Source organism: Myxine glutinosa, chromosome 6 (assembly GCF_964187855.1).
Source record: "Myxine glutinosa chromosome 6, kmMyxGlut1.1, whole genome shotgun sequence".
Taxonomy (NCBI): domain Eukaryota; kingdom Metazoa; phylum Chordata; class Myxini; order Myxiniformes; family Myxinidae; genus Myxine; species Myxine glutinosa.
Genome location: NC_136266.1, coordinates 188,535,894 through 188,559,919, shown reverse-complemented (window position 1 = coordinate 188,559,919; position 24,026 = coordinate 188,535,894). Strand labels below are relative to the sequence as shown.

At 46.9% G+C, this 24,026-nt stretch overlaps 1 protein-coding gene across 3 annotated transcripts in view; it reads left to right on the top strand.

Moving 5' to 3' along the window:
• LOC137418855 (serine/arginine-rich splicing factor 5-like) overlaps positions 1-24,026 on the top strand; it is a 49,578-nt gene that overhangs the window by 11,764 nt on the left and 13,788 nt on the right. For all 3 annotated transcript variants that reach the window (XM_068104998.2, XM_078781012.1, XM_068104997.2), the window contains exons 2-3: positions 4,614-4,761; positions 4,860-4,930. In XM_068104998.2, coding sequence (XP_067961099.1) covers positions 4,636-4,761; positions 4,860-4,930 — 197 coding nt within the window. In that variant the 5' untranslated portion in view covers positions 4,614-4,635. The remainder of the gene's footprint in view (positions 1-4,613; positions 4,762-4,859; positions 4,931-24,026) is intronic.

Genomic DNA, 24,026 nt, shown 5'->3' with positions numbered 1-24,026 from the left:
CACTCTTCCTCGCTCCCGCGCGCACTCTTCCTCGCTCCCGCGCGCACTCTTCCTCGCTCCCGCGCGCACTCTTCCTCGCTCCCGCGCGCACTCTTCCTCGCTCCCGCGCGCACTCTTCCTCGCTCCCGCGCGCACTCTTCCTCGCTCCCGCACGCACTCTTCCTCGCTCCCGCGCGCACTCTTCCTCGCTCCCGCGCGCACTCTTCCTCGCTCCCGCACGCACTCTTCCTCGCTCCCGCACGCACTCTTCCTCGCTCTCGCACGCACTCTTCCTCGCTCTCGCACGCACTCTTCCTCGCTCTCGCACGCACTCTTCCTCGCTCTCGCACGCACTCTTTCTCGCTCTCGCACGCACGCTTCCTCGCTCTCGCACGCACTCTTCCTCGCTCTCGCACGCACTCTTCCTCTCTCTCGCACGCACTCTTCCTCGCTCTCGCACGCACTCTTCCTCGCTCTCGCACGCACTCTTCCTCGCTCTCGCACGCACTCTTCCTCGCTCTCGCACGCACTCTTCCTCGCTCTCGCACGCACTCTTCCTCGCTCTCGCATGCACTCTTCCTCGCTCTCGCACGCACTCTTCCTCGCGACGGCACGCACTTTCTCGCTCTCGCACGCACTTTCTCGCTCTCGCACGCACTCTTTCTCGCTCTCGCACGCACTCTTACTCACGACGGCACGCACTTTCTCGCGCTCGCACGCACTCTCTCTCGCTCTTCGCACGCACTCTTCCTCGCTCTCGCACGCACTCTTCCTCGCTCTCGCACGCACTCTTCCTCGCTCTCGCACGCACTCTTCCTCGCTCTCGCACGCACTCTTCCTCGCTCTCGCACGCACTCTTCCTCGCTCTCGCACACACTCGTCCTCACACGCACTCTTTCTCGGTCTCGCACGCACTCTTCCTCGCTCTCGCTCTCGTACTCACACTTTCTCGCTCTCGCACCCACTCTTTCTCGCTCTCCCACCCACTCTTTCTCGCACTCACGTACTCTTCCTCGCACTCACGTACTCTTCCTCGCACTCACGTACTCTTCCTCGCACTCACGTACTCTTTCTCGCACTCACGTACTCTCTCTCGCACTCACGTACTCTTTCTCGCACTCACGTACTCTTTCTCGCACTCACGTACTCTTTCTCGCACTCACGTACTCTTTCTCGCACTCACGTACTCTTTCTCGCACTCACGTACTCTTTCTCGCACTCACGTACTCTTTCTCGCACTCACGTACTCTTTCTCGCACCCACGTACTCTTTCTCGCACCCACGTACTCTTTCTCGCACTCACGTACTCTTTCTCGCACTCACGTACTCTTTCTCGCACTCACGTACTCTTTCTCGCACTCACGTGCTCTCACGCACACTTGCGTGCACACTCTTGCTTGCTCGCACGCACACTCTCTCGCCCTCATGCACGCACACTCTCGCTCACTCGCACGCACACTCTCGCTCACTCGCACGCACACTCTCGCACACTCACTCTCCCTCGCCCACACCCGCTCTCTCGCTCCCACCCGCTCTCTCGCTCTCTCGCTCCCTCGCCCGCACCCGCTCTCTCGCCTCCTCGCCCGCACCCACTCTCGCCCCTCACCCGCACCCGCCCTGTCGCTCCCTCGCCCGCACCCGCCCTGTCGCTCCCTCGCCCGCACCCGCCCTGTCGCTCCCTCGCCCGCACCCGCCCTGTCGCTCCCTCGCCCGCACCCGCCCTGTCGCTCCCTCGCCCGCACCCGCCCTGTCGCTCCCTCGCCCGCACCCGCCCTGTCGCTCCCTCGCCCGCACCCGCCCTGTCGCTCCCTCGCCCGCACCCGCCCTGTCGCTCCCTTGCCTGCACCCGCCCTCTCGATCCCTCGCCCGCACCCGCCCTCTCGATCCCTCGCCAGCACCCTCCCTCTCGCTTCCTCGCCCGCACCCTACTCTCGCTCCCGCCCTCTCGCTCCCTCGCACCCTTCCTCTCGCTCCCTTGCCCGCACCCACCCTCTCGCATCCTCGCCCGCACCTGCTCCCTCGCCTGCACCCGCCCTGTCGCTCCCTCGCCCGCACCCTTCTGTCGCTCCCTCGCCCGCACCCTTCTGTCGCTCCCTCGCCCGCACCCTTCTGTCGCTCCCTCGCCCGCACCCTTCTGTCGCTCCCTCGCCCGCACCCTTCTGTCGCTCCCTCGCCCGCACCCTTCTGTCGCTCCCTCGCCCGCACCCTTCTGTCGCTCCCTCACCCGCACCCTTCTGTCGCTCCCTCGCCCGCACCCTTCTGTCGCTCCCTCGCCCGCACCCGCCCTGTCGCTCCCTCGCCCGCACCCGCCCTGTCGCTCCCTCGCCCGCACCCGCCCTGTCGCTCCCTCGCCCGCACCCGCCCTGTCGCTCCCTCGCCCGCACCCGCCGTGTCGCTCCCTCGCCCGCACCCGCCGTGTCGCTCCCTCGCCCGCACCCGCCCTGTCGCTCCCTCGCCCGCACCCGCCCTGTCGCTCCCTCGCCCGCACCCGCCCTGTCGCTCCCTCGCCCGCACCCGCCCTGTCGCTCCCTCGCCCGCACCCGCCCTGTCGCTCCCTCGCCCGCACCCGCCCTGTCGCTCCCTCGCCCGCACCCGCCCTGTCGCTCCCTCGCCCGCACCCGCCCTGTCGCTCCCTCGCCCGCACCCGCCCTGTCGCTCCCTCGCCCGCACCCGCCCTGTCGCTCCCTCGCCCGCACCCGCCCTGTCGCTCCCTCGCCCGCACCCGCCCTGTTGCTCCCTCGCCCGCACCCGCCCTGTCGCTCCCTCGCCCGCACCCGCCCTGTCGCTCCCTCGCCCGCACCCGCCCTGTCGCTCCCTCGCCCGCACCCGCCCTGTCGCTCCCTCGCCCGCACCCGCCCTGTCGCTCCCTCGCCCGCACCCGCCCTGTCGCTCCCTCGCCCGCACCCGCCCTGTCGCTCCCTCGCCCGCACCCGCCCTGTCGCTCCCTCGCCCGCACCCGCCCTGTCGCTCCCTCGCCCGCACCCGCCCTGTCGCTCCCTCGCCCGCACCCGCCCTGTCGCTCCCTCGCCCGCACCCGCCCTGTCGCTCCCTCGCCCGCACCCGCCCTGTCGCTCCCTCGCCCGCACCCGCCCTGTCGCTCCCTCGCCCGCACCCGCCCTGTCGCTCCCTCGCCCGCACCCGCCCTGTCGCTCCCTCGCCCGCACCCGCCCTTTCGCTCCCTCCCGCCCTCCCTCTCTCTTCTCTCGCCCGCACCCGCCCTCTCTCTCTCTCTTCTCTCGCCCGCACCCGCCCTCTCTCTCTCTCTTCTCTCGCCCGCACCCGCCCTCTCCCTCTCTCTCTCTCTCTCTCTCTCTCTCTCTCTCTCTCTCTCTGTCTCTCTCTCTTCTCTCGCCCACACATGTTCTCTCACAAGCACTCCCTCGCACTCACGCGCACACTTTTGCTCGCGTGTGCTCTTTCTGCCGCCTGCACACACTCACTTTCGCCGTCTCTCTTTTCTCCCTCTTTCTCTCTCACACTCACTGCTGGTGTTGTACATATACCTGTGAACATGGCCCTTTGGGTCGGGTTCAAAGGTATTTATGTGCGGAGATATTGAACTCTCCCTATGACCTTTTATTTTTGTAGTTTTTATTGTTTTCTTTTGTAATTGCATGTGTGCATACATACCGCATTTAAACAATATTAATGTGTTGATGGTCCATTTATTAAAATTATTTGGGAGCTGACTTTTAATGTGTAGTGGTTAGACAAAGTTTGTCTGCTCAGTTGCTCTTCTTGTCCTGCAATTTTAGAATACTAGGGCATGCCCGTACTATATCTATATCTAAAATTATATCCCCCCCTCTATTTACATGAAATGGTTTGGTCCATGAAATGTTTTGGTCCATTCGCAACGCCAAAGCGAACGGCGAACGCTTTACATGAAATGGTTTGGTGCATGAAATGTTTTGGTCCATTCGCAACGCCAAAGCGAACGGCGAACGGCTTGCGAGTACAGTGACAATCCCCCCGGGGTTTTTATTAGTTTTAAAACGGAGCTTGGCAACCGCTGGCGTTCTTTAGCCGGCAGCTTCGCCCGCCCGAACGCCGTTACAGTACCTTCGACCGCGAGTTGCTCGGACTTCACTTGGCGGTCAGGCACTTCCGCCATCTGCTCGTGCGAGTACAGTGACAATCCCCCCCCCCCCCTCTATTTACATGAACTGGTTTTTATTAGTTTTAAAACATAGGTTAACGCCAACATAGCGCCAACATAGTTTGCAAACGTGAAATAAATGAATACGCTCTCAAATGTGCCATCCGAGGCAGAGTGTGTCCGCCACGTTCGGCACACGCGATAGCTCGCTGCTCTCTGATTGGTTGAATCGTTTTTTGGACATAGCTCGGTAAGTAATTGTCCGATTAATATGAAACCTTGAAAAGGCACATCCTCGGGTCCCCAGCAATATACCTGGCAAGTTTAAAGTATATCGGACCCGTGGTTGTCGAGAAACAGCGGTCACAGACAAACAAACGTACAAACAAACACACAGAGATTACTGGAATTATAGATAGATTGAGAATGGTAACATTCTTGGGCACATTGTTCACAGATTCCTCAACCACATGTTCACTGCAAAGTCAATAACGTGTCACTGATTTGTCATGATTTATTACATCTCCCGGTGCAGTGACCTACTTGATCCCAACACCATGACTTCGTGCCGTGTATTCATCGGTCGCCTTGGACCTGACGTACGGACAAGGGATGTGGAAAGGTTTTTCAAGGGCTATGGCAGAATCCGCGATATCGATATCAAAACAGGCTTTGGCTTTGTGGTGAGCTTTGTGGTACGCTGTCATACATGACGTTCCTTTTCCCATACGATCTGTTTGTTGAGTGGTTGTAATCTTATTTTACTTTGTTTTATTTTTAGGAATTTGATGACTCCAGAGATGCAGAAGATGCTATTTGTGATCTCAATGGAAAGGAGCTGAATAACGAGAGGTAACTATTGCTTGATTAAAATCCTCATTGGCCTGAATAATTGAGTGCTTCACTATTTTTATGCCTCCGTTGACGAAGTCACCGGATGCATTATGTTTTCAGGTTGTCCGTCTGTGATAGGTTTTCGTTACCGTGATAACTTGAGAACGGCTGAAGGAATCTTAGTCAAACTTGGTGCAGGTATGTATAATGAGGTAAAGATGAACTGATTAGATTTTGGGCTCACGAGGTCAAAGGCCAAAGGTCAGAGGTCATGTTAGGTGAAAATCCTGTTACCGCAATAAATTGTGAACCAGTAATGGGATTCTAACAATTTTGTCTGAACTGGTTAGATTTTGGGGTCGAGGTCAAAGGTCAAAGTCTGTAATGTGTCTATAACCTGAGAACGGCTGAAGGGATCCAATTCAAACTTGGTACAGGTTTGTATAATGATGTAAAGATGAAATGCTTAGAATTTGGGGTCAAAGTCTGTAATATATCTAACTTGAGAACGGCTGAAGGGATCCAATTCAAACTCGGTACAGGTATGTATTGTCGCGCAACCGCCTTTAATTAATATCAGGCGGTCACGGATGCCGATCGCGAAGGCCACAACCCCTGAGGCAGAAACTCAATGGCGGACTCCGAAACCAAAGCTACCCAAGCGCGCGGGATGGAGGGGAGCGTCCAGAGCCCCTTCAGGCTTACCTGTTAAATCAATCACCCGGAAAACTGCGTTCAAGTATATGTACATAAAATAATAGAAGGGTTTATTAAATGAAAAGCAAGGACAGGAAAAGCACGCGCCGGTAATGAAATATCCTAAATCTGGATCCCGCACACCAGATATCAAATACAAATGAGGGAATCTGAATTAAGGAAAAGAACACGTCATGCACTGGTGAACGCGCAACTCAGTCTTATCTGGTCTTTGTCGTTGGCTTTGGCCGCCGTCCAACACGCAGCTCCTTTCGTCCCGCGGCACGCCTCGCTCCAAGTTCCAGAGCACCGATCACCACGAGGTCGACTCTCGTACACGGTCGACAAGCCAACTCGGATCTCACCGGGACGTCCAACTCAGGCCGTGAATCTTCCAGGAATCTCACTGGAATCTGCGAGCCAATGCAACCAGGGATCTCACGAAACTGCCAGGGCCAGGAATCTCACTAGTGCGCAACTGCTCAACTCATGTGTAACTCTCTCGGGATCTCTGAACGACTCTCTCTCGACTGAAAATGCAACTCGTCTCTCAACTGCCCAAAATGGCGTTTGGCCCTCGTTAATATCTGCCGGCCCGTGACGTCAGCCTTGGCGGGCTGCCAACCAATCAGTCTCCTCCACCGACTCGCCAGCTCACCCAGGTGCACGCCCACTGCGCCACTCCCACTCGCGCTCCCTGCTCCTTATGTCATAGCGTGTGCTATTCGAGGTGGATAGGCCTCTCGGAGGCGTAAATGGCGGCGGCCATTCGGCGGTGTCCTGGCCCAGTTTCTTCCTAAGTCATGTCAGGGGGGAGGGCGTTATTGTCCCCTGTCGCATTTACAGGCATTTATTGTCCCCCGTCGCAAACGATTACAGGTAGTTTTCCTTACTGCGACACCTCGAAGCATGTTACCTACTCGGCTCTATCTGCTCTAATACTGATTAGCCTTTTGGGTCAAAGTCTAATATATCGAACTTGAGAATGGCTGAAGTGATATAATTCCAACTTGGTACAGGTATGTATAATGACATAAAGATTAAATGATGAGAATTTGGGGCCAAGAGGTCAATTGTCAAAGTCTGTAATAGGTCTATAACTTGAGAACGGCTGAAGTGATCTAATTCAAACTTGGTACAGGTATGTATAGTGATGTAAAGATGAAATTATTAGATTTTGGGGTCCCAATGTCAAAGGTCAGAGGTCATCTCAGGTACAAATGTGATCACTTGTAAACAGCTGAAGGGATTAAAATTAAAACTTTGTACAGGTATGTATAATGATGTAAACATTAACTGATTAAATTATGTGGTTAAGAGGTCAAAGGTCAGGTCACGTCAGGTAGAAATGTGATAACTTGAGAACAACAAACAACATGCATTTTAAAGGCCATTTTCCCTACTAGAGTGGGGGTTACCCTTGCGGTCCCCATGACAATCTTCTCCATTTTGCCCTATTTTCTGCATCTCCCCTTGTCAACCCCCTTGCCCGCATTTCTTCTTCCACCATCTTTAGCCAAGTCTTTCTCGGTCTTCCCCGTCCTCTACTTCCTTCCACATTCATTTCCATCACTCTTCTCAACCAGTCACTTTCATCCTTCCTCAACACATGACCAAACCATCTCAACCTGTTCCTCTTCACAGCATCAATCACAGGCTCTATTCCCATCATCTTTCGCAATTCATCATTTGTCTTCCTCTCTCTCAACGATACTCCACACATCCGTCGAACCATTCGCATTTCCACCCTTTCCAACCTTCGTTGCTGCTCTACGTTCATTACCCATATCTCGCTCCCATAAATCATAACACTTCTCACACATGCAGCACACACCTTTCCCTTCAGCTTCAACGACACTCCCCTCATCATCAGCACGCCACTCAGTTCCCGAAACTTCTTCCATGCACATCTCACTCTAGCAACCGTTGCCGAGTCTGATCCACCTTCTCCATTCAGCATGTCTCCGAGGTAGCAAAATATTTTCACACCTTCCAGCTTCACGCCGTCTCCAAGATCCAACTCAACATTTCCTCCATCTGCAGCTCCCTCTGTGCACACCTTACATTTGAATGTAGCTGCCACACTGGTTAATGACCCTCTCAGACCACTACATTTTTGATGAACCCACTCAGCGCACATTGTACATTGAATGGAGTTCACTCCGACACCCTTCCTACACACAGCACAGGGCCACTTCCCAGTTCTTTCCACCTCACCACATGCTTTACCACTTGCCATCACCTTCGTCTTTCCGATATTCACCTTCAGACCTTTTGTCTCCATACATTCCTTCCACTTGTTCATCTTTTCCTTCAGTCCATCCATACTTTCCACAATCAACACCAGATCATGTGCATACAACAACTCCCACGGTAAACCCTCCTTTACGTTCTGAGCCAGCACCTCCATCACAGCTACAAATAGTAGTGGACTTAGTACCGACCCCTGATGCACTCCCACCTTCACCTCAAACTCACCACTGTTCTCGTCCTTACAGCTGTGCGCGCTCTTTTGTACATTGCCATCACTACTCTGATCAACCATTCCTCCACTCCTAAATTCCTCAATGCCCATGTCAATACTTTGCGTGGAACCCTATCGAATGCTTTCTCCAGATCAACAAACCCAAGAAACAACTTCTTCCTCTTCTCCATGTACTTCTCCTGCAACTGCCTCACAATGAAAAGCGCGGCTGTCGTTCCTCTTCCTGGCATAAATCCAAACTGCATTTCGTCGATCTTCACTTTCTTCCTTATCCTCCTCTCCAACACCCTTTCCAATACCTTCATTCCATGCTCCAATAACTTTATCGCTCGGTACGAGCCACACTCCAGAGGGTCACCTTTCCCCTTTTATCGAGGGACGAGGGTACTCAGTTCCCAATTCACTGGAATGCGGCCTTCTTTCACCACCAGATTACAGATCTCTGTCATTCTCTTCACACCCCAACTTCCTGCTGCCTTCAACATATCTCCCACAAATCCCGTCGGCCCTCCCGCTTTTCTACTCTTCATTGCTTTTATCGCTTGATCCCTGGTGTTGGGCTAGCGGCTAGGGTGCCAGCTCAGGATCCTAGGATCCTGGGTTCGAATCCCGGTCGATCGCTGAATTAACGCCAGGGGGGTTGACTCAGCGTGTCATCCTTCCGAGGTCGGCTAATTGAGTACCAGTTCACTGGTAATTCCCTGTGTGTCGTAAAAAGGCGACAAACGGGGTTGGCGGCAGGAAGGGCATCCGGCCGTAAAACATTGCTTCAAAAAGGGGACCAAAAAACAACAACAACCACGGTCCCCGAAAAAGGCCAACTTGCGGGGAAAAATGGCCTCTAAAGGTGGTTTTAAAATTTTTTATTGATTGCTTTTATCGCTTCCTCAACTTCCTTCTCAGTTATCTTCTCTGCCGGTCCTAAAACTGGGTTACTCTCTATGTTGCCATCCCATTCATTCTCTGTATTCAACAGCATTTCCATATATCTTTTCCATCTATATGATAACTTGAGAACAGATGGGGGGATTTAAATCAAACTTGTTTATTTTTAGGACAGTGAACGAGGGCATCTACCCGTTGTGGGACTATGCGGAGGCATATTGGCGACACAGTCGCATTGCTCTAGGTATTTTATTATTTTTTGATACTGCAATGATTTAATTCTTGACTATTTTAAGTCATAGTTACAACAGAAGATAAATAAAACCAAAGGAAGGTGTGTTCAGCAGATAATAAATTTCGTTCCTGACAACGGGCAATCAACTTGTTATCGTCTGACACAAAATGTTCCGGTTGGCCTGGGACATCCGAAATAGTCCAGTTGCCACCTATGATAAACCCTATGTGAACCCGGAAATTGTTGGTACTATAAGTTTTTTGGGGGGATTTGTTGTAAAGGTTAAGGGGTATATATGACAGAACCACCTCTTGCCGCTGTAGCAACTTTGAGGAACTTCCGTAATTTGCATAAATCCAAGATGGCTGATTTTCTACCTTTGTTCAAATAGAAAATCAGCAATAACTTTTGATAGAATCAAGCTAGAAGGATGATTTTGGTTCCTATACATAGGTTTTCACACATGGCGGATGCAATGAAAGTGTCAAAGTTTTTGATGTTGCTCGACAAACATAATCCAAGATGGCCGCTGTTTTGATTTGGCGAAACAGCTAATCGGCCATAACTTTTGATAGAATCATGCTAGAAGGTTGATTTTGGTATCTACCCATAGGTTTTCCCATATGGCAGAGGCAATGGAAGGCTCAAATTATGGTTACTTGCCGGAAAAGATCCCGGCAAGTATGTTGATCTGTTCGTTTGTTTGTTACTTGCTGGAAAAGATTCCGGCAAGTATGTTGATCTGTTCGTTTGTTTGTCTGTCTGTCTGTTTGCAGCACTGCGTCTACACCGTTGCACGTAGAATCGCCAAACTTTGCACACATATTGGTCTTGCCCTGGAATAGACTGTGCCCAATTGATGACGTCATCGGTCACGTGGTTCGCCCGCCATCTTGGAAAAACCGAAAAACCTTGCACCTTCATATCTCCGAAAGTACTGAACAGGAAAAATTGAGACATGGCTCATTGTAAAGAACTCTATGGGGAATACAATATGTTAATGATGACGTCATCAGTCACGTGGTTCGGCCACCATCTGGGAAAAACCGAAAAAATTTGCACCGCTACATCTCCGAAAGAACTGAACAGAACAAATTGAAACATGGCTCATTGTAAAGAACTCTATGGGGAATAAAATATGTTAATGATGATGTCATATGTCACGTGGTCGGCCACCATCTTGGAAAAACGGCAAAACTTTGCACCACTATATCTCCAAAAGTGCTGAACAGAAAAAATTGAGACATGGCTCATTGGAAAGAACTCTCCATGGGGAATAAAATATGTTAATGATGATGTCATATGTCACGTGGTCGGCCGCCATCTTGGAAAAACGGCAAAACTTTGCACCACTATATCTCCAAAAGTGCTGAACAGAAAAAATTGAGACATGGCTCATTGTAAAGAACTCTCCATGGGGAATAAAATATGCTAATGATGATGTCATATGTCACGTGGTTCGGCCGCCATCTTGGGAAAAAATTGCACCTCCATATCTCTGAAAGTGCTGAATAGAAAAAATTGAGACATGGCTCATTGAAAAGAACTCTCCATGGGGAATAAAATAAGTTAATGATGACGTCATCTATCACGTGGTTCAGCCGCCATATTTGTTCTAAATGGCCGATAAAAAAGTACATTCCGGCAAGTCCTCGGTCTCTGACCGATTTTTCATCTGTCTGTTTGTCTGTCTGTCTGTTTGAAGCACTGCGTCTACACCGTTGCACGCAGAATCGCCAAACTTTGCACACACATTGGTCTTGCCCTGGAATAGACTGTGCCCAATTGATGACGTCATCGGTGACGTGGTTCGGCCGCCATCTTGGAAAAACCGAAAAACTGAGCACCTACGTATCTCGAAAAGTACTGAACAGAAAAAATTGAGACATGGCTCATTGTAAAGAACTCTCCATGGGGAATAAAATATGTAAATGATGACGTCATCAGTCACGTGGTTCGGTCGCCATCTTGGAAAAACGGCAAAACGTTGCGCCACTATATCTCCAAAAGTGCTGAACAGAAAAAGTTGAGACATGGCTCATTCTAAAGAACTCTCCATGGGGAATAAAATATGTTAATGATGACGTCATATGTCACGTGGTCGGCCGCCATCTTGGAAAAACGGCAAAACTTTGCACCACTATATCTCCAAAAGTGCTGAACAGAAAAAATTGCGACATGGCTCATTGTAAAGAACTACATGGGGAATAAAATATGTTAATGATGATGTCATATGTCACGTGGTCGGCCGCCATCTTGGAAAAACCGAAAAACTTTGCACCTCCATATCTCCGAAAGTGCTGAACAGAAAAAATAGAGACATGGATCATTGTAAAGATCTCTCCATGGGGAATAAAATATGTTAGTGATGACGTCATCAGTCACGTGATTCGGCCGCCATCTTGGAAAAACCTAAAAGCTTTACACCTCCATATCTCCGAAAGTGCTGAACAGAAAAAATTGAGACATGGCTCATTGTAAATAACTCTCCATGGGGAATAAAATATGTTACTTATGACGTCATCTGTCACGTGGTTCGGCCGCCATCTTGGAAAAACCGAAAAACGTTGCACCTCCATATCTCCGAAAGTGCTGAATAGAAAAAATTGAGACATGGCTCATTGTAAAGAACACTTGATGGGGAATAAAATATGTTAATGATGACGTCATCAGTTACGTAGTTCGGCCGCCATCTTGGAAAAACCGAAAAACCTACCACCTCCATATCTCCCAAACTGCTGAATAGAAAAAATTGAAACGTGACTCATTGTAAAGAACTCTCCACGGGGAATAAAATATGTTAATGATGACCTCATCGGTCACGTGGTTCGGCCGCCATATTTGTCCTAAATGGCCGATAAAAAAGTACATTCCGGCAAGTCCTCGGTCTCTGACCGATATTTCATCTGTCTGTCTGTCTGTCTGTTTGCAGCACTACGTCCACACCGTTGCACGTAGAATCGCCAAACTTTGCACACGTATTTGTCTTGATCTGGAATAGACTGTGCCCAATTGCTGACGTCATCGATCACGTGGTTCGGCTGCCATCTTGGAAAAACCGAAAAACTTTGCACCTCCATATTTCCGAAAGTCCTGAATAGAAAAAATTGAGACGTGGCTCATTGTAAAGAACTCTCCATGGGGAATAAAATATGTTAACGATGACGTCATAGGTCACGTGGTTCGGCCGCCATCTTTGAAAAACCGAAAAAATTTGCACCTCCATATCTCCGAAAGTCCTGAAGAGAAAAAATTGAGACATGGCTCATTGTAAAGAACTCTCCATGGGGAATAAAATATGTTAATGATGACGTCATAGGTCACGTGGTTCGGCCGCCATCTTGGAAAAACCGAAAAACTTTGCACCTCCATATCTCCGAAAGTCCTGAATAGAAAAAATTGAGACGTGGCTCATTGTAAAGAACTCTCCATGGGGAATGAAATATGTTAATGATGACGTCATCGGTCACGAGGTTCGGCCGCCATAAGTCCTAAATGGCCGATAAAAAAGTACATCCCGGCAAGTCCTCGGTCTCTGACCGATTTTTCATTACTTGCCGGAAAAATTTTCCGGCAAGTATGTTGATCTGTTCGTTTGTTTGTTACTTGCTGGAAAAGATTCCGGCAAGTATGTTGATCTGTTCGTTCGTTTGTTACTTGCTGGAAAAGATTCCGGCAAGTATGTTGATCTGTTCGTTACTTGCCGGAAAAATTTTCCGGCAAGTATGTTGATCTGTTCGTTTGTTACTTGCCGGAAAAATTTTCCGGCAAGTATGTTGATCTGTTCGTTTGTTTGTCTGTCTGTCTGTCTGTCTGTTTGTCTGTCTGTTTGCAGCACTGCGTCTACACCGTTGCACGTAGAATCGCCAAACTTTGCACACATATTGGTCTTGCCCTGGAATAGACTGTGCCCAATTGATGACGTCATCGGTGACGTGGTTCGGCCGCCATCTTGGAAAAACCGAAAAACTTTGCACCTCTATATCTCCGAAAGTACTGAACAGAAAAAATTGAGACATGGCTCATTGTAAAGAACTCTCCATGGGGAATAAAATATGTAAATGATGACGTCATCAGTCACGTGGTTCGGTCGCCATCTTGGAAAAACGGCAAAACGTTGCGCCACTATATCTCCAAACGTGCTGAACAGAAAAAATTGAGACATGGCTCATTGTAAAGAACTCTCCATGGGGAATAAAATATGTTAATGATGACGTCATATGTCACGTGGTTGGCCGCCATCTTGGAAAAACGGCAAAACTTTGCACCACTATATCTCCAAAAGTGCTGAACAGAAAAAATTGAGACATGGCTCATTGTAAAGAACTCTCCATGGGGAATAAAATATGTTAATGATGACGTCATCAGTCACGTGGTCGGCCGCCATCTTGGAAAAACGGCAAAACTTTGCACCACGAAATCTCCAAAAGTCCTGAACAGAAAAAATTGAGACATGGCTCATTGTAAAGAACTCTCCATGGGGAATAAAATATGTTAACGATGATGTCATATGTCACGTGGTCGGCCGCCATCTTGGAAAAACGGCAAAACTTTGCACCACTATATCTCCAAAAGTGCTGAACAGAAAAAATTGAGACATGGCTCATTGTAAAGAACTCTCCATGGGGAATAAAATATGTTAATGATGACGTCATCAGTCACGTGGTTCGGCCGCCATCTTGGAAAAACCGAAAAACTCTGCACCTCCACATCTCCAAACGTCCTGAATAGAAAAAATTGAGACATGACTCATTGTAAAGAACTCTCCATGGGGAATAAAATATGTTAATGATGATGTCATAGGTTCCTCCATTATGACGTCATAATTCGCCAAGTACAAAACTTCATCCGATCAAGATGAAATTTCTTGAGCATCATCAAGGAATAAATTAGTTTAGAAAACAAGTAATGATGACTTCATCGGTCACGTGGTTTGGCCGCCATATTTGTCCTAAATGGCCGATAAAAAAGTACATTCCGGCAAGTCCTCGGTCTCTGACCGATTTTTCATTTGTCTGTTTGTCTGTTTGTCTGTCTGTTTGTCTGTCTGTTTGTCTGTTTGCAGCACTGCGTCTACACCGTTGCACGGAGAATCGCCAAACTTTGCACACATAATGGTCTTGCCCTCTAATATACTGTGCCCCAATGATGACGTCATCGGTGACGTGGTTCGGCCGCCATCTTGGAAAAACCGAATAAATTTGCACCTCTATATCTCCGAAAGTACTGAACAGAAAAAATTGAGACATGGCTCATTGTAAAGAACTCTCCATGGGGAATAAAATATGTAAATGATGACGTCATCAGTCACGTGGTTCGGTCGCCATCTTGGAAAAACGGCAAATCGTTGCGCCACTATATCTCCAAAAGTGCTGAACAGAAAAAATTGAGACATGGCTCATTGGAAAGAACTCTCCATGGGGAATAAAATATGTTAATGATGACGTCATATGTCACGTGGTCGGCCGCCATCTTGGAAAAACGGCAAAACTTTGCACCACTATATCTCCAAAAGTGCTGAACAGAAATAATTGAGACATGGCTCATTGTAAAGAACTCTCCATGGGGAATAAAATATGTTAATGATGACGTCATCAGTCACGTGGTCGGCCGCCATCTTGGAAAAACGGCAAAACTTTGCACCACAAAATCTCCAAAAGTGCTGAACAGAAAAAAATTGAGACATGGCTCATTGTAAAGAACTCTCCATGGGGAATAAAATATGTTAATGATGACGCCATCGGTCACGTGGTTCGGCCGCCATCTTGGAAAAATGGGAAAACTTTGCACCACTATATCTCCAAAAGTGCAGAATGGAAAAAATTGAGACATGGCTCATTGCAAAGAACTCTCAATGGGGAATAAAATATGTTAATGATGACGTCATATGTCACGTGGTTCGGCCGCCATCTTGGAAAAACCGAAAAATTGTGCACCTCCATATCTCTGAAAGTGCTGAATAGAAAAAATTGAGACATGGCTCATTGTAAAGAACTCTCCATGGGGAATAAAATATGTTAATAATGACATCATAGGTCACGTGGTTCGGACGCCATATTTGTCTTAAATGGCCGATAAAAGAGTACATTCCGGGAAGTCCTCGGTCTCTGACCGATTTTTCATTTGTTTGTCTGTCTGTTTGCAGCACTGCGTCTACACCGTTGCACGTAGAATCGCCAAACTTTGCACACATATTGGTCTTGCCCTGGAATAGACTGTGCCCAATTGATGACGTCATCGGTGACGTGGTTCGGCCGCCATCTTGGAAAAACCGAAAAACTTTGCACTTCTATATCTCCGAAAGTACTGAACAGAAAAAATTGAGACATGGCTCATTGTAAAGAACTCTCGATGGGGAATAAAATATGTTAATGATGACATCATCAGTCACGTGGTCGGCCGCCATCTTGGAAAAACGGCAAAACTTTGCACCACGAAATCTCCAAAAGTGCTGAACAGAAAAAATTGAGACATGGCTCATTGTAAAGAACTCTCCATGGGGAATAAAATTTGTTAATGATGACGTCATATGTCAGGTGGTTCGGCCGCCATCTTGGAAAAACCGAAAAATTTTGCACCTCCATATCTCTGAATGTGCTGAATAGAAAAAATTGAGACATGGCTCATTGTAAAGAACTCTCCATGGGGAATAAAATATGTTAATGATGATGCCATCGGTCACGTGGTCGGCCGCCATCTTGGAAAAACGGCCAAACTTTGCACCACTATATCTCCAAAAGTGCTGAACAGAAAAAATTGAGACATGGCTCATTGTAAAGAACTCTCCATGGGGAATAAAATATGTTAATGATGACGTCATCAGTCACGTGGTCGGCCGCCATCTTGGAAAAACCGAAAAACCGAGCACCTCCATATCTCCGAAAGTGCTGAATAGAAAAAATTGAGACATGGCTCATTGTAAAGAACTCTCCATGGGGAATACAATATGTTAATGATGATGTCATTGGTCACGTGGTTCGGCCGCCATCTTGGAAAAACCGAAAAACTCTGCACCTCCACATCTCCAAAAGTCCTGAATAGAAAAATTGAGGCATGGCTCATTGTAAAGAACTCTCCATGGGGAATAAAATATGTTAATGATGACGTCATCGGTCACGTGGTTCGGCCTCCATATTTGTCCTAAATGGCCGATAAAAAAGTACATTCCGGCAAGTCCTCGGTCTCTGACCGATTTTTCATCTGTTTGTCTGTTTGTCTGTTTGTTACTTGCCGGAAAAGATTCCGGCAAGTATGTTGATCTGTTCGTTTGTTACTTGCCGGAAATTTTTTTCCGGCAAGTATGTTGATCTGTTCGTTTGTCTGTTTGTCTGTCTGTCTGTTTGTCTGTTTGCAGCACTACGTCTACACCGTTGCACGTAGAATCGCCAAACTTGGCACACATATTGGTCTTGCCCTCTAATGTACTGTGCCCAAATGATGACGTCATCAGTCACGTAGTTCGGCCGCCATCTTGGAAAAACCGGAAAACGTTACACCTCCATATCTCCGAAAGTCCTGAATAGAAAAACTTGGGACGTGGCTCAATGTAAAGAACTCTCCATGGGGAATAAAATATGTTAATGATGACGTCATCAGTCACGTGGTTCGGCCGCCATATTTGTCCTAAATGGCCAATAAAAAAGTACATTCCGGCAAGTCCTCGGTCTCTGACCGATTTTTCATCTGTCTGTCTGTCTGTCTGTCTGTTTGTCTGTCTGTTTGCAGCACTGCGTCTACACCGTTGCACGTAGAATCGCCAAACTTTGCACACATATTGGTCTTGCCCTGGAATAGACTGTGCCCAATCGGTGACGTGGTTCGGCCGCCATCTTGGAAAAACCGAAAAACTTTGCACTTCTATATCTCCGAAAGTACTGAACAGAAAAAATTGAGACATGGCTCATTGTAAAGAACTCTCGATGGGGAATAAAATATGTTAATGATGACATCATCAGTCACGTGGTCGGCCGCCATCTTGGAAAAACGGCAAAACTTTGCACCACGAAATCTCCAAAAGTGCTGAACAGAAAAAATTGAGACATGGCTCATTGTAAAGAACTCTCCATGGGGAATAAAATTTGTTAATGATGACGTCATATGTCAGGTGGTTCGGCCGCCATCTTGGAAAAACCGAAAAATTTTGCACCTCCATATCTCTGAATGTGCTGAATAGAAAAAATTGAGACATGGCTCATTGTAAAGAACTCTCCATGGGGAATAAAATATGTTAATGATGATGCCATCGGTCACGTGGTCGGCCGCCATCTTGGAAAAACGGCCAAACTTTGCACCACTATATCTCCAAAAGTGCTGAACAGAAAAAATTGAGACATGGCTCATTGTAAAGAACTCTCCATGGGGAATAAAATATGTTAATGATGACGTCATCAGTCACGTGGTCGGCCGCCATCTTGGAAAAACCGAAAAACCGAGCACCTCCATATCTCCGAAAGTGCTGAATAGAAAAAATTGAGACATGGCTCATTGTAAAGAACTCTCCATGGGGAATACAATATGTTAATGATGATGTCATTGGTCACGAGGTTCGGCCGCCATCTTGGAAAAACCGAAAAACTCTGCACCTCCACATCTCCAAAAGTCCTGAATAGAAAAATTGAGGCATGGCTCATTGTAAAGAACTCTCCATGGGGAATAAAATATGTTAATGATGACGTCATCGGTCACGTGGTTCGGCCTCCATATTTGTCCTAAATGGCCGATAAAAAAGTACATTCCGGCAAGTCCTCGGTCTCTGACCGATTTTTCATCTGTTTGTCCGTTTGTCTGTTTGTTACTTGCCGGAAAAGATTCCGGCAAGTATGTTGATCTGTTCGTTTGTTACTTGCCGGAAATTTTTTTCCGGCAAGTATGTTGATCTGTTCGTTTGTCTGTCTGTTTGTCTGTCTGTCTGTTTGTCTGTTTGCAGCACTACGTCTACACCGTTGCACGTAGAATCGCCAAACTTGGCACACATATTGGTCTTGCCCTCTAATGTACTGTGCCCAAATGATGACGTCATCAGTCACGTAGTTCGGCCGCCATCTTGGAAAAACCGGAAAACGTTACACCTCCATATCTCCGAAAGTCCTGAATAGAAAAACTTGGGACGTGGCTCAATGTAAAGAACTCTCCATGGGGAATAAAATATGTTAATGATGACGTCATCAGTCACGTGGTTCGGCCGCCATATTTGTCCTAAATGGCCAATAAAAAAGTACATTCCGGCAAGTCCTCGGTCTCTGACCGATTTTTCATCTGTCTGTCTGTCTGTCTGTCTGTTTGTCTGTCTGTTTGCAGCACTGCGTCTACACCGTTGCACGTAGAATCGCCAAACTTTGCACACATATTGGTCTTGCCCTGGAATAGACTGTGCCCAATTGATGACGTCATCGGTGACGTGGTTCGGCCGCCATCTTGGAAAAACCGAAAAACTTTGCACCTCTATATCTCCGAAAGTACTGAACAGAAAAAATTGAGACATGGCTCATTGTAAAGAACTCTCCATGGGGAATCAAATATGTAAATGATGACGTCATCAGTCACGTGGTTCGGTCGCCATCTTGGAAAAACGGCAAAACGTTGCGCCACTATATCTCCAAAAGTGCTGAACAGAAAAAATTGACACATGGCTCATTGTAAAGAACTCTCCATGGGGAATAAAATATGTTAATGATGACGTCATATGTCACGTGGTCGGCCGCCATCTTGGAAAAACCGAAAAACCTAGCACCTCCATATCTCCGAAAGTGCTGAATAGAAAAAATTGAGACATGGCTCATTGTAAAGAACTCTCCATGGGGAATAAAATATGTTCATGATGTCATCGGTCACGTGGTTCGGCCGCCATCTTGGAAAAACCGAAAAACTTGGCACCTCTATATCTCCGAAAGTACTGTACAGAAAAAATTGAGACATGGCTCATTGGAAAGAACTCTCCATGGGGAATAAAAGATGTTAATGATGACGTCATCGGTCACGTGGTTCGGCCGCCATCTTGGAAAATCCGAAAAACGTTGCACCTCTATCTCCAAAAGTGCTGAACAGAAAAAATTGAGACATGGCTCATTGTAAAGAACTCTCCGTGGGGAATAAAATATGTTAATGATGACGTCATCGGTCAGGTGGTTCAGCCGCCATATTTGTCCTAAATGGCCGATAAAAAAGTAAATTCCGGCAAGTCCTCGGTCTCTGACCGATTTTTCATTTGTCTGTCTGTCTGTTTGTCTGTCTGTCTGTTTGCAGCACTGCGTCTACACCGTTGCACGTAGAATTGCCAAACTTTGCACACATATTGGTCTTGCCCTGGAATAGACTGTGCCCAATTGATGACGTCATCGGTGACGTGGTTCGGCCGCCATCTTGGAAAAAACGAAAAACTTTGCACCTCTATATCTCCGAAAGTACTGAACAGAAAAAATTGAGACATGGCCCATTGTAAAGAACTCTCCATGGGGAATAAAATATGTTAATGATGACGTCATATGTCACGTGGTCTGCCGCCATCTTGGAAAAACGGCAAAACTTTGCACCACTATATCTCCAAAAGTGCTGAACAGAAAATGAGACATGGCTCATTGTAAAGAACTCTCCATGGGTAATAAAATATGTTAATGATGACGTCATATGTCACGTGGTCGGCCGCCATCTTGGAAAAACGGCAAAACTTTGCTCCACTATATCTCCAAAAGTGCTGAACAGAAAAAATTGAGGCATGGCTCATTGTAAAGACCTCTCCATGGGGAATAAAACATGTTAATGATGACGTCATCAGTCACGTGGTCGGCCGCCATCTTGGAAAAACGGCAAAACTGTGCACCACTATATCTCCAAAAGTGCTGAACAGAAAAAATTGAGACATGGCTCATTGTAAAGAACTCTCCATGGGGAATAAAATATGTTAATGATGACGTCATATGTCACGTGGTCGGCCGCCATCTTGGAAAAACTGCAAAACTTTGCACCACTAGATCTCCAAAAGTGCTGAACAGAAAAAAATCAGACATGGCTCATTGTAAAGAACTCTCCATGGGGAATAATATATGTTAATGATGACGGCATCGGTCACGTGGTTTAGCCGCCATCTTGGAAAAACCGAAACACCTCCATATCTCCAAAAGTGCTGAATAGAAAAAATTGAGACATGGCTCATTGTAAAGAACTCTCCATGGGGAATAAAATATGTTAATGATGACGTCATCGGTCACGTGGTTTAGCCGCCATCTTGGAAAAACCTAGCACCTCCATATCTCCGAAAGTGCTGAATAGAAAAAATTGAGACATGACTCATTGTAAAGAACTCTCCATGGGGAATAAAATATGTTAATGATGACGTCATCCGTCACGTGGTTCAGCCGCCATTTTGGAAAAACCGAAAAACTTAGCACCTCCATATCTCCGAAAGTCCTGAATAGAAAAAAATTGAGGCATGGCTCATTGTAAAGAAATCTCCATGTGGAATAAAATATGTTAATGATGACGTCATCGGTCACGTGGTTCGGCCGCCATCTTGGAAAAACCGAAAAACGTTGCACCTCCACATCTCCGAAAGTGCTGAATAGAAAAAATTGAGACATGGCTCATTGAAAAGAACTCTCCATGGGGAATATAATATGTTTATGATGACGTCATCGTTCACGTGTTTCGGCCGCCATATTTGTCCAAAATGGCCGATAAAAAGTACATCCCGGCAAGTCCTCGGTCTCTGACCGATTTTTCATCTGTTTGTCTGTCTGTTTGCAGCACTGCGTCTACACCGTTGCACGGAGAATCGCCAAACTTTGCACACATATTGGTCTTGCCCTGGAATAGACTGTGCCCAATTGATGACGTCATCGGTGACGTGGTTCGGCCGCCATCTTGGAAAAACCGAAAAACTTTGCACCTCTATATCTCCGAAAGTACTGTACAGAAAAAATTGAGACATGGCTCATTGTAAAGAACTCTCCATGGGGAATAAAATATGTTAATGATGACGTCATCAGTCACGTGGTTCGGCCGCCATCTTGGAAAAACCGAAAAACTTTGCACATCCATATCTCTGAATGTACTGAATAGAAAAAATTGAGACATGGCTCATTGCAAAGAACTCTCCATGGAGAATACAATATGTTAATGATGACGTCATCGGTCACGTGATTCGGCCGCCATCTTGGAAAATCCGAAAAACTATGCACCTCCATATCTCCGAAAGTGCTGAATAGAAAAAATTGAGACATGGCCCATTGTAAAGAACTCTCCATGGGGAATAAAATATGTTAATGTTGATGTCATCAGTCACGTGGTTCGGCCGCCATCTTGGAAAAACCGAAAAACTCTGCACCTCCACATCTCCAAAAGTCCTGAATAGAAAAAATTGAGGTATGGCTCATTGTAAACAACTCTCCACGTGGAATAAAATATGTTAATGATGACATCATCGGTCACGTGGTTCGGCCGCCATATTTGTCCTAAATGGCCGATAAAAAAGTACATTCCGGCAAGTCCTCGGTCTCTGACCGATTTTTCGTCTGTCTGTCTGTCTGTCTCTCTGTCTGTTTGCAGCACTACGTCCACACCGTTGCATGTAGAATCGCCAAACTTTGCACACATATTTGTCTTGACCTGGAATAGACTGTGCCCAATTGATGACGTCATCGGTCACGTGGTTCGTCCGCCATCTTGGAAAAACCGAAAAACTTTGCACCTCCATATCTCCGAAAGTGCTGAACAGAAAAGATTGAGACATGGCTCATTGTAAAGAACTCTCCATGGTGAATAAAATATGTTGAAGATGTCGTAGGTGCCTCCATTATGACGTCATAATTCGACAAGTACAAAACTTCATCTGATCAAGATGAAATTTCTTGAGCATAATCTAGGAATAAATTAATTTAGAAAACAAATAATGATGTCATTGGTCACGTGGTTTGGCCGCCATCTTGGAAAAACCGAAAAACTTTGCACCTCCATATCTCTGAAAGTCCTGAATAGAAAAAATTGAGACATGGCTCATTGTCGAGAACTCTCCATGGGGAATAAAATATGTTAATAATGCCGTCATCAGTCACGTGGTTCGGCCGCCATCTTGGAAAAACCCAAAAACTTTGCACCTCCATATCTCCGAAAGTGCTGAATAGAAAAAATGGAGACATGGCTCATTGTAAAGAACTCTCCATGGGGAATAAAATATGTTAATGATGACGTCAGAGGTCACGTGTTTCGGCCGCCATCTTGGAAAAACCGAAAAAAGTTGCACCTCCATATCTCCGAAAGTGCTGAATAGAAAAAAATGAGACATGGCTCATTGTAAAGAACTCTCCATGGAGAATAAAATATGATAATGATGACGTCATCAGTCACGTGGTTCGGCAGCCATCTTGGAAAAACCGAAAAAAATTGCACCTCCATATCTCCGAAAGTGCTGAACAGAAAAAATTGAGACATGGCTCATTGCAACGAACTCTCCATGTCGAATAAAATAAGGTAATGATGACATCATCGGTCACGTGGTTCGGCCGCCATATTTGTCCCAAATGGCCGATAAAAACCACCCCTAGTGAAATCCCTCCCTCCCACAGATGAAAACTTGCTCCTTCATATGCTCAGATCGCAGCATCAAACGATACTATGGAAAGCAGCAGACAAGCAGAACGCCCCTTCGCTCTGTATAACTAACTTCGGTTGGAAGATTCTCAACAGCATACCGTCTCCAGTAATCGCCAAGGGACCACCAGCACCTCCTGAGTTAATGAAAGTCATAAGCTGTCAGTGCAAAGCCACAGGAAATGCTTGCGCACAAGCGAACTGCAGCTGCTTCGGGGCAGGCCTGTCCTGCACAACCTACTGTCATTGTGAGGATTCAATAGATGAGTGCCATAACCCAATGACGAAACACGAGGAAGATGCCCCGATGAATGGTGAAGAAGAGGATGACACCAATGATGACAAAGATATAGGGCTAGTGGATCCTGGCCTTGATCCTCTCGAGTACTAGACATATATATACTCAAGATGACATGATGTGCTAGTTTTAGAAAGACGTGCGGTGTGCTACATATTAGTGCATTGTTACAGATACAAATGTACCCTGATATGTAGAAAGATGATTGATGTATAAGTATAGTTGATAGTGGGAGTGCAAGGTTGTGTGTTTAAAATGGTTTATTGAGATGTGAATTATTTTATTGTAATTAATATGTGTTCGTGGACCCAACAAGGTTATTATTTAAAAATGTAATAAACATTTTGGTTGTCATATTGTTTTCGTTTTTCTAAATCTGATTCCTACCAAGTGTCAATTGCGACCATCTTGGATTTGAGTTGACTAGCAAGGGCCTAGCAACATGAAAACCATAATTTGAGCCTTCCATTGCCTCTGTCATATGGGAAAACCTATGGGTAGATACCAAATCAACCTTCTAGCATGATTCTATCGAAAGTTATGGCCGATTAGCTATTTAGCCACATCAAAACAGTGGCCATCTTGGATTATGGTTGTCCAGCAACATCAAAAAACTTTTTTGACACTTTCATTGCATCCGCCATGTGTGAAAACTTATGTGTCGGTACCAAAATCATCCTAGCTTGATTCTATCAAAAGTTATTGCTGATTTTCTATTTGAACTAAGGTAGAAAATCAGCCATCTTGGATTTATGCAAATAATGGAAATTCCCCAAAGTTGCTGCAGCGGCAAGAGGTGGTTCTGTCATATATATATATACGTATATATATATATATACAGTTATACACCCCTTAACCATTACTAATCCACCAAAAAAACCTTCTAGTACTGACGATTTCCGGGTTTCATGTCCTGGCAACTGGACTAAAAATC